This window comes from Numenius arquata, chromosome 11 (genome assembly GCF_964106895.1).
Source record: "Numenius arquata chromosome 11, bNumArq3.hap1.1, whole genome shotgun sequence".
NCBI classification, from domain to species: domain Eukaryota; kingdom Metazoa; phylum Chordata; class Aves; order Charadriiformes; family Scolopacidae; genus Numenius; species Numenius arquata.
Genome location: NC_133586.1, coordinates 34,986,834 through 34,998,780, shown reverse-complemented (window position 1 = coordinate 34,998,780; position 11,947 = coordinate 34,986,834). Strand labels below are relative to the sequence as shown.

At 38.4% G+C, this 11,947-nt stretch overlaps 1 protein-coding gene across 2 annotated transcripts in view; it reads right to left on the bottom strand.

The window, feature by feature from the left end:
• Window positions 1-4,892: 4,892 nt before the first annotated feature.
• The window catches only part of CPEB4 (cytoplasmic polyadenylation element binding protein 4), a 38,990-nt gene continuing 31,935 nt past the window's right edge, over window positions 4,893-11,947 (bottom strand). For both annotated transcript variants that reach the window (XM_074155890.1, XM_074155891.1), the window contains 5 exons: window positions 10,882-10,971; window positions 10,131-10,249; window positions 9,106-9,220; window positions 8,727-8,908; window positions 4,893-5,425 (listed from right to left, as the gene is read on the bottom strand). In XM_074155890.1, the coding sequence (XP_074011991.1) occupies window positions 5,198-5,425; window positions 8,727-8,908; window positions 9,106-9,220; window positions 10,131-10,249; window positions 10,882-10,971 (734 nt within the window). In that variant the 3' untranslated portion in view covers window positions 4,893-5,197. The remainder of the gene's footprint in view (window positions 5,426-8,726; window positions 8,909-9,105; window positions 9,221-10,130; window positions 10,250-10,881; window positions 10,972-11,947) is intronic.

Sequence of the window (11,947 nt, the reverse complement as noted above, 5' to 3'; positions counted from 1 at the left end):
GTCTGGGGAATTCCTAGCTACTGAGAATGCAAAACTTGAATCCTTTATGCATGTTTCCTGTTGAATAGTCCTTGAAGGGCAGAGACATAAAGTTGTAACACTTCAAAAGACTTTTTTAGACATTTCAAGTTTAGATATTTTAAATTAAAGGCCGACACTAGCAAGCTGTTTACAATGCCAGACTTTTTCCTTCTGTTAGAATCAGATCACAACCATGAGAATTAAAAAAGAATCCTTGTCTGTCCACGCCTTGCTTGGCTCTACTCTGACCCTACTCTGGTTATCTTTTTGTCCCAGCTGCACAGTGGTTTCTGACTCACACGATGGATTTCATGTGCCTCAGTGACATGCTTCTCATTTAACGTGTCGCCTGCCCAGTTACCTTCATTTCACAGCTGTGTGTCGGTTCTCATCTTTGTCCCTATGAGTTAGCTGCAGAGAGCACTAAGTAGAAACAAGTGATCAAACTGCAATTCCTTGGCCAGGTTGATACCCTTAAGGCTGTGCAAAAAATAGAAATGGCAGCGGTGAAACTGCTGAAAGGCTGTTCCAAAGCTACATACGACTTATAACGAACACTCAACAAGCACCAAATCCACAAAATTAAGCAGTTAGCATTCAGCGTTCCCTGAAGACAACATCTGGTCACAAGCAGTAAAAAGGGTTTTTAAGCCCAATTCGCATTCCTCTGGACACCGCCCCTGCCATTTCGGCAGCGTCACACACTGATTTTGCACCAATTTAACACGGTGTTCAGGGTACTCGCCATCTCTCAGGTGGTTACACCCTCCCTCGCACCCTCCCCACAAAACCGCGCTCCACGTTTTGAGTGGAACCGGGCTGAGAACTCAGCCTAAAGCACTTTACACATCATCCAGCCAGACGTGTGCTGTCCACCTCATCAAAATCACTTCCCTGAGCCCCACCAGCTTCGGCCACAAAGGACCACGTTTCTACAGGAAGCTTAAAATAAAAAGGTTAAGAAGAAACATTGAGTTAAAAGTTTTATTCATTCAACATCTCACATTACAAATATTTAAAAATTATATGCATACTGGTATAAATAGTCATTTGCAAACTATTTAATAACATTAATTTTCACTAGCACTTCAACAAATGAACTCTTTAAAAAAAGTAACCTGTGTTATATAACTTAGAGTAGAACATACAAAAATATGAACTTAAACGTGAAAATGACTTTAATAAAAAATGAATTACCCTTATTTAAAATGCTATAATAAATACTACAACCTCCCCATACACAGTAAAAACTATATGGAAATTCAGCCAAGTAGTACAATTAACTGACATACTTAAATAACTTTTCCTTCTGATAATATGAGCAATACATTGTGGGGAAAACATATTAGGGATTAGTAAAAACTAGACACCCACTTGCTAAAAGTTTCACTTCCAAAAAATATAACAAAAAAATCTGATGAAAATTATAAAAACTAATTATACTTTAAAATTTAAAAATATAAAAAATAAAACAGTTGAATACAATATTGTCCCAATTCTTACAATGCTATCACAGTAGCTTTAAAATAAGATAATAAAATAAAGCAAATGACCAAAACCTTTTATTCCATTTTTTTTAAAAATAATCTCAAATTTACATTAGTAGAAAGATTGATTTCTGATTCTTTTCTTTAGAAACACCAGCAAGAAAGAGGATTTACTAGAACAGTAGAAAATGACATTTTTAAATGTCTGCAATTAAAAACAAAGAATTACACTGCAAAGATCTTCCAGAAGTCTGAAATAGGTATTGCACATAACTTGAAGTTAACTTGCCACAATTCATCACATTCAAGTTTTAAATCACCTTTTAACAGAAGGTTTTAACTCTTCAAAAACAAAAGGGGTGAATTATCAAGTCTTTCCAACAGCATCCTTATAAAACACTAAATTCATTCACTGCAAGTTTTAAATTTGCATTCTGCAGAGGTCTGTGTATGGAGAAGTAGATACTATACCAAAAAGCACGGGGCAGTGGGGTTCCTTTACATATAAAATAATCAGAAACACTTTATTTTACATTGCAAAAATAACCATGTAATTACTCTGTAACTACATTGTAAATACATGGCTGGTGCCATGCTAGTGTGATAAAACTACATGCTTATTAACCCCTTTGCAAATCCAAGTGATACCCTAAGACTGGTAACCTAATTACATGTTAATTGTCTTTGGAGCTACATGGTAACCCCAACTACAAATCCCATGTAATCAGAAGGACATGTAATCACTATTTAAGTACAGAGTAATGTATATAATTGTTTATGCCCTGTAAATCGAAGTGTAACCAAATAATCTGTAAACACGCTTGTCACACAATCACAAGTGAATATTAGTAGAATAACAATTTCTTACATTAGTCATGCATACTAACATTACATGCCTGCCACTTAGCAGGCTCTCTTTTATTCTTTAAATATAATTTAAAAGAGCAGACACATTTCTGCATCAAACACCTAACATCAATTTTTTATTAATATTAAAAATGGCTAAACATTCACCAAAAACGTCTGCATCTGTGTATAATTTTTAAAAACTTAGTAAGAAGCGGTAGACAATTTTGATGTTTCTTTAAATTTCTACACTATATTTATGCATTTAAATTTCATGGGTCTAAAGACAGTGTCATTTGTCACTTTCATGCTTTTCTTCTTTAATTCTCAACTTTACATATACTATTTCTTAAATTATATGTACACCAAATACCTGGTGCTGGGCTAAGATGTTTAAGCAACATGCTTTCTTTTCTCTGCAGATTCTAAAATAGCATTGCCAGTGCACAACATCCATAATTCAAAATGTATGCAGAGCACTGAAATGTATAAAAAGCAGAATATAAGAAAATAAAATTTATTAAAATTATTTATATTAAAAAATGAAGTATATGAAGATCTCTCAGTAATAAAAGTACAAAAAGCTACTCTTTGCAATATGAAAAATTGAGGTATTGCATAAAGAGATATCCCGTCAGTGAAAAGTGTGCCTAAAAATGCTCACTGTTGGAAAAACAAGATATACAAAAGTAGTGCATAACAAATATACATTATGTGCATGACAAAATAAGTTAGCTACAAAAACACTGTACCGAAATTCAGCAGGTCATGTACAAAGGGAAAATTATTATTCAAAGCTAGTTCTCAAACAGTGTTATTTCTTGTAATGGTAACCCATCTCACCTGTTTACTGGGTAGGATCGGCACAATAGCACACCCCAAGCCACCTACAAGCATTAAAAAAATTAAAGGAACATTCCAACTATAATTATGTACTTCAGAGAAAAAAAAGTCCCTGACAATCTACACAAGAGCACTCTGCATTTGCATTACTGTTGTCAATATTTTCAGGGATTTCATTAAAAGCAGCTCCCTTTCTATACTTGACTAGTAGACAGCAAATGTCTCCATTTTGACCTTTGGAACTTGGTAAGGTATAGTTCATTAAAGCCTGTATTGAAAATAAAAACTGCTTCTCATAAAGATAATCTGGGCCAGGGGAACGGGCCGAGAGGGGCCGAGAAAGGCTTTTAACGGAGCAGGTGTTTCCCAAGCAGTGCTGAGGCAAGTCTTTGGTTTGAGAGAATCCAGGATGGTACCGCGCCCCTCGGGCGGTTCAGAAGATTGCCACTCAGTCGGTTTGTTTGCACACTGCTAAATGATCATTGGAGAAGTTGGCCAGGGCATTAGTTCAAAAGTAACAAAAATAATTTTCAGAACTACTCCTTCATTCAACTATTTCAAACTAAACCCCTGCACCCACTCTTTATCATTCAATTAACATGTACTGTGTTAATGCTTCTCAAGGTAGAACTTCTTTATAATAAAGCAGGCATTAACTTAGCAATGTTGGCACTTCAAATACCTGTGTTTCTTTATTTCCCCATATTAAGTTCTGAAGTTGGGATTCTTTCTACAGGAAGAGTAGTAAGAAAGGCATATGCACACTTGCACCATTTCACGCATAAATTCAGAAAATAGTGCAAAACAAGACTTGGAAACTACTTAGGTTCATGCCTTCTGTTACAACTAAGTTAGAGGGTACTTAAAACTAACTTTACACCCAAGATGGGAAACGAATAAGCAGCCAATTTTAGTTTGTGTGACGCAATGGAATATCAAAACTTCAGTAAAAATCTGTGATATCCTTGAGGTATCTTTAGGTTTTTCTACTTTTTCACGTCAAAATGGAGAGCAAAGGCTGGCCCCTGATGAATGTTAGTATATTAGGATATAGAGTTATATATAGCCATCAAAAATAAAATCTATATATTTATCCTTCAGGAGAGGAAATGCCAGTTAACTAGTTGTCATTACTCTAGCTTTGGTAGGATTTCTAGGGCTGTAACAAGACAATTGAATTCTCTTAAAGAAAAAAAAAAGTGCACTCCCCCCTCAGTAGTAACTTTACTCAACTTTTACATTCAGGAATTCTTAAAATGTAATCATTTTGATGAAAATATAGTAAGCTCTGCCTATCTCATTAGTAATTTGGATGTGGGTGGTAGTCAGAGGCACGGTCCGAGCACATACCGAGCTAAAATTTCAGCCTCAAAACCCTTAAAAGATTGTAAAAAAAAAAAAAAGATCATTATTCTAATGCTGCTTCAACTTTGCTCATGCATTTTTGTTGCTTTAAACATGCTCTTTCCTGTTGGTAGGTAAATGCTAACTTCATCTGTTGCTGGAAAAATCGGAAGTCGAAACAAAAAGAGAGGCAAAAACAGGCTTCCCTGGGGGAAAAGTGTCAAAACAGACTGATAGTGTTATTGTTACACGGTTATTTTAATAAAAGTATTCTTATGTTCTTTATTAACAATAATTTAATTAAAAAACCAAAATACTCTATCGTTTCAATTCTCTTTTCTTAATATTTTTCTCTCCTCTAAGAAAATGTTGCATGAAATTAAGTGTTCTCTCGGTAGTAAAGACAAGAGAATGTAACTCACTTGCAACATGTTATCAATACGAAAAGGAGTTCCCAATACAGTTCTCAATGACAAGATTCTACAAAATACCCATATTATAGGTCATTCTTTCATTATACTATTGTTAAAGTACAGACTACTACAAAAGGACATGCTATCTTGAATAAGAGAAAGGGTTGGGTGGGGTAGGGACAATCAGGAGAACAGAAGAGTGCACTTAATTCGAGGCCTGCATATGAGCACTGCAGTGATCATTTAGTTCCAGCGGAATGAAATATGTCTTGGGCGATCTCCTCCCTCCTTCACCAGGGGCTTGTGGAATTCCCTGCCAGCGCGTGAATGGATAGCAGCCCAGCAATATTCACAGTAATACTGCAGACAGGTAACATTAGCACAGAAAAATGGAGCAAATTTTCCACCGCAACGGGCCCCCTGACATTCATCACAAAGCTGATCATCCAAGACATATGGCTTAACTTCCACCTGCATTCAGAAAACGAGAAGAAATTTTACAATTTTTAACAACAGTGTAGATAATGACAATTCCACTATTTACTATATGTGTTCTAGCAGGATTGAGATCACAGTTCTGTAGTAGGGAACATCATATACAAGGATTTTCCCCCTCATTACACGTGATCATCATCATCAAGCACCCAAAACCACAGGCACTTGAGAACAATCCTGCTCAGATCCTCCTGGATCCTTACAAAAACCCCAGCATCAGTGCTGACCATCAGTATCACACAGGCTCTCACTGATTTACAGACAGGACTAATCAAGCTATTGTTACAGAACTGATACTCAGACTCATACCAAAACCCTGGGGAATTCTGGGGGGTATTTTTAAGTATGGTGATGCACAATTAAGCCCCTGCGCTTTCAGGTAAGAATGTAAACTGTTTACACAACACTGTGACTGCAGGTTAAATATGCAAATTTCAATGTCTGAATTTCCAACTTTAAAAAAATTTCATTTATTACCTTAATAAACAGCACATTTCTGTTTTCTTTTTCTGTGGCTTAGTCCTCTCAGCAAAAGGAAACCTACCTAATCTCGTTGGGATCAAATGAGAAGCTTAAAATGGGGCTGATGGCCACCTACGCAGTTGGCATTAAGGGCCAGATGATGAGTAGTAATTCAGTACGGCAGACAAGAAAGAAGAAAAATTTCTTCACGTTCTTAACTGATAATGACTCACAGGAACTTACCAGCTGGTGCTCCAAGGATACAGCTACACTGCAACATCTGCAGGCTCCAAGCTTTTCAGCGAGGCATTTGGATACCAAAACCAAACCTGCTCCCAGCACTCCCGAGCGCCTTCTCTGCGATAATGGGCAAAGCTTGCTGCTTGCAGTACCCAAGCTGGCTACAGCACAGCTCGTTTAGACATGCCTACGTGTTTAAATCACAACTGCAGCACTGCCATCCCCTAAAGGCTCAGTTCCACCTCAAAACCATTCATTGCCTCCCCTCCCATTCCTTCGCTCCACAGAACTGTGAAAGGTCTATGTGACATATCAGAAGCGCAACACAAAACTTCACATTAAAAAAGCACAGGTACAAGTTCCTGTTCTAGAAGTGTTTGTGAGCCTTCTCTGAAGCTCATTTAATTAGGTGTTTTCAGAAACCTTTCCAAATATGCAGACTGTGACCAGTGTCTCTACTGTTTACCTGTTATCTCAGCACCTGGCTTAGGGATGCTCTTTTCTGTATCTCGAACCTCAGAGGGATGCCAGCTCATTCTGATAAGGACGGTTACAAACTCCTATATTTTTAAAATTACGCAATTTTATCACAGTCCAGACAGGGCATTGCAGTAGTTTAATGCCATCTGTGCTTATAGTACACATAAACTACTTGGAGATGGTACAGCAGCTTTTTTTTTGCCTCAGTTTTTCTCCTCTTCCACTGCTACAGTTCTGCTTCCCTAACACCCCTCCATGCCAACTCAGAAGAATGAAATTGTAGAAGAGCAGAGGCAGACACCTCACACCCCATTCTCCCTTCAGCACCTAGTTTTCTATCTAGTTTGAGGCTGGTATTCATCGATGAGCATCATCTTCTACGAGTGCCAAGAGGAAACCTACAAATATGCTCTGCAGGATGCCTTAATGCTGCAATTCTGCTGCTCTATTATGTCTCCCCAGCCATATTCAGCGGGCTAACTACAGCACAGGTAACTACACCTCTGCCTGCTTTAGCCTGTTACTGCACTACTGGCTTTTGTGCAAGTTTGCAACCCATAGATAACAGATCCTCAGCATATTTATTGAGCATGTGCTGAAGTGCATGTGCCAAAGATGGGCCGTAATTTTTACTTGTGCGAGGTGTATCGAGGTTTCCCAGGTACAGAGAAACAGCGTAAATTACAGCAACTTCATCAGGGACGCTTAGGGCGGCAACATTCATCAGCTCTGCAGCGGTGGGTGCTGCAGCCCGCTGAGCGTTTAATTTGCGTTATCTCTTTGAAGGGCACACCCTTTAGCAGCACGTCCTTGCCTAATTTTACAGGAAATCCCTTCTTGTTACTAATTTTGTTTTTATTTTTACAGAAAAACTTCATTAGAAATCATTCTTAATAAAAGTAGTATTGCCACTGTTGCCCTTTTGTATCTCATGCACCCAACCCCTCTTATAGGAATCCTCTGAGCACTTATCTTGCCACATTTCTTCTTAACTACACACCAAATGGGGAAATAAGGGGGAGTGGAAGGACAGAAGGAAGGGGAAATAGATTGCAAAATCTTTGCTAGAGTTCACAAGTACTTACTTAAATTTTTAGTCCCACCAGCTTCAATGGAACTATTCACCCAAGTGTCTGCTTATGCAAGCAGAAGTTGCACAAGGGCAGCCCAAATTATTTGTTCAAAGCCGTACGGAACTTATTTCAGAGCCAAGATTAGAACAAAGACATTCCAATTCACAGGCCCACAGTCAAATTGTTGTTACAATTCTTCTCCCCAAGCTTTAAAGCCAAAGCAATAGTGAAATGATAATCAGTTAAGCAGCCAAATTTGGGATTTTTCCTCTGTAGTAATTATAAAATTAAGATCAATAATGACAGTCGTAAGAAAAACCCAAAGCGTGAATTAGACAGAAAGGTAGATGTAAGGATCCGAGTTTCTCAAAACTGTGGCCCGAAGATCAGTGTAACATTTTCTATAGATGAGAGAGCAGAGGCAAGCAAACTGCAGATCCATTTGGCATATTACTTTAATTTATAATAATAAAGGAATAAAATAACCGGACACAGCCTTTACGTAGGTTGTGGAGGATGACTGTGAGGCTGTAATGCGCACTAATGAGTTTCCAATGCATTACTATGAAGCTCTTTTGGAACACCCAGCACACAATGTGTAACGGCAGGGCCAGATTCTGCCCACTCTCTCAACAGATGCAGAACGGGAGTAAGAACTGCTCCATCCGTGGCAGATACCTCACTCCCTGACGTTATACAAACACTACAAGTGCAAATACTTGCAGTGGGAGTATATGATGAGTGCAATATTCTCATAAAAGGGCAAGGCACCTGACATGCTTCCCATTATGCTAGGCATTTGAGAAAGTCTGCTTCACAGTTGCCTCCCACGTTCCAAAAGCAACAACTCTGTACCACTCCTTCATTTTTATTCTGTGTTGTATCTAAGTGGCACAATCTAGCCCTAAATATGCAATTAATCTGATATAACATTTACAGTCTTCACAATGACACACATTTACATGGAAAAGCATTTCTAGAGAAAGCACTGAACAAAAATAGAATACGCTTGAAGACCTTACCCGTTTATCTATCTCTCCATGCTGCAGCTGAACAAAGCGAGCACTGATAGCAGCTATGTAACTCTGTTGATTAGAAAATGCAACCCGCCCAGCTCCTTTTGGGTACTTCAGCTCAGGGTCTGTGTCAATTCCAGCATAGCACACCCCTCCGTACAGCCGGTCCATTATCATTGCAAGTTCCACTAAACCAGAAGGGAAAACGAAAACAGTAGTGTAAACTGGGCAATTTTTTCTAAAAGCAACAAATGACACAGTCCATTTGAATTCATGTCCCCCACTATAAGCAAGCTACACTTGCTGAAACAACTTGTTTCCCCCGTTGCTCCCCAAATCGGACTGCATATTCAACATGCCCAGTGCTGCGGAACACGCAGTGTACCTGCTCGTAAAGGCCGAGGAACACCACCAACAAAAATGGTTTTTCGTGGGTCAAGAGGCTGTGAACCATCCATAACAAAATCACTATCACTAAGGTTCCAAGGCCGGATCTGAACCTATGGACAAAAAGCCTTTTTTTTTTAACCATTCACAATTCAAAGTATCTCAGTAATATAAGTTAAAACAGTATCCTACAAAGAAAAAAACACCTCTTAATGGCTGTACTTTCTAAGCTCATTTTCTACTCGTTCAGAAATCATTTCTCAAAATGAAACAGTAATAAGCTCTGTTAAGACAGACTACTTGATCACACTAAATTTCACCACTTCCTTGTTACCCAAATTTCTGGGAAAAAACTCGCCCTCTACTCACACATTTACTTAATCATGACTGAACTGCGCTGTCTGAACATCGGTGCACACGTATCTACGCTATTTGTGTTCTTCCAGCCAAGTGTAAGCACTAGACCAGCCTTATCTCAATGCAACAGGCTCCAGTGCACAAAGTTGTGTGTTTATTTACTATGCAAAACTTGCTGCTTTGTATTTCCTTACAGCTGGCCAAATGTGAAATACAGGAATGTAGCAGGAGTCTCTCCAACTGCTCACAGACTTGCGTCGGCCCCAAAACCATTTGTACTAATAATTTACAGTTCAATGCCACCTTATGGTGGATTTAATTTGCTTCTGTCAAAACATGTTACATGCAACACTCAGACAATACGAATTCTACATTTTAATCAATAGTAAGCATAAAATACCTGTCTGAAAATGTATTTATCGCCTCAGCAATGGTGAAATTTAGCAAACCTTTTTCTAATAAAAATATGAATTTTAACTAGATTAAAAAACTTCATAATGTCTAGCTAAATCACAGAATAAAAATAAGTTAGTCTTTTTGAGAACTTAATTTGACGCTTTAAAGAAATTTAAACATTAGCACTCTGAAGACAGAAGAAAGACATCTGAAGAGAACAATTTCTGCTTATCATAGAGGAATTGTGCAGGCCCTTACAATTCTACCTACCGGTTTGTCTTTGATAGTGGGGCTGGAAACACAAAGATAGAGCTTTCCATCTTCTTCAATACACGCATCAATCAGTGCCTGTACAGAGCTTTCATCTTGGAACAGCAAAAATGCATATCCTACAAAAGGGAAACCAAACACATGACTTCTTTTGTCTATTTGCTTAGAGGATAACAATTTAACCCAGAACTACACTTGGCACCATGTCATCACACTACCATGCAGTAAGGGCCAAACTTGAAGATGCTCTCACACATTTCCAGCCCAGCCTCCTGCAAGTCCTCTGCAGAGACGGGAAGGAAAGCAGGGAGCTTTCTGATCAGCTCACTCTCTCCCCATTTCCTTTGCAAAGGACGAGTCAGCAGTATGAACTACCAAGCGCCACAGCTGTAGAGTCAAACCTGCCAGGCTGGCTGTTAACATACGGAACAAACCCTTCCCAGATTCTGTGGAGGGCATTTAGTCCCTTTAAAGAGGACAAGCCTTGACTATTATTACAAAAATGAAGAACGAAGGAGAGAAAAAAGAAAATGGAATAAAGTAAAACCAGAGAGTTAAGGAAGAATTCTTTTAGTGCAGAACAACTGCAAAGCCACATTCTACATTCCACCAGTTTATAACAATCCCAATGATTCAACTTTTTTTGCCCCTGAACATTGGGTCATTGTCACAAAAATCTTGTCTGAAATGGAGTCTTATCAAGAAAAATGATTCTAAAATGCTCATATGTTACTGATTATCAGATACTTACCTTTAGGAGGAAAATAAGATTTGCTCTCTGCCTTGTGTGGCCAGTCTACAATCAAAGGTCCAAAGCGACGAAAACTAGCAGTGATCTCATCTGTAAAGAGAGAAGGGAAAAGGCACAATTTGAAATTAAAATAAATTGAATGGAAGACATTTAAAGAACACTGATTTCAGGTAGCTTCATCCTATAAATAAACATTCTGTGACCCTAAAGGTTCAGTAGCTCATAGCAATACTCACTAGCTGATGGGGAATCTTTATGACAAGTCAGAACGCACGTTAGAAACCAAGACAGGTCAAAGGTCAAACTTTTCTTTCTACTGATGATTATAAATAAAAGCTCGCAAGCCGCTACTTCGCACAAATGGAGTCACTGCATCAATACAGCCATAATAATCCAGCTTCAACCCTTCTCCCGCAAAGAGTTTAGAGAAAATTTGCTGACTCGCTAGCAAGCCATCAGCTCTGCTAATAGGCTTTCTAATTGCAAAAAGACTGGAAAAAAAATGAAGGGACTATCACAAGACCCAGCCGTGCCTGTTCATATCACATGCCAGTGTGACGTGCAAACACTACCTGAGCTTAACAGTAAACTTGGGACATAGTTATGTAATTTTATAGGAAAAATGGCAAGAACATATTACTTTCTCAAGAAGCAATCCCGGCATCCATTTCAATTCTGCCTTTGACCTCAAATTACTGGTATAAATTTGCATATGCTAGTCATCTAGTTGCAATTCTGTTCTTCCTGAAATTGAGTGATTATTTCCTTTTCTCTCTCCACAAACACACTTGAACCATCGCCAGTTAAAGCTCTCTGGACAAGGATTTTTCATTTAAAAATGGAAACAAAAAGAACAAACTTCACATTGCTGGAGTGCCATATAAACTGGCACACTGCTCAGCTGTATTCTGGTTAAGGTATTACAGGGCTTTCCATACTAGCACGCTGTTGGGGGTTCCTAATACACAGTTTAGAGGATTTTCCCCATACTCAAAATCGGTTAGAAATCTGAAAAGGTGTTATTAATTATGTCTTTTTCAGTTTGTTTACGTTCTTCAGTGATATG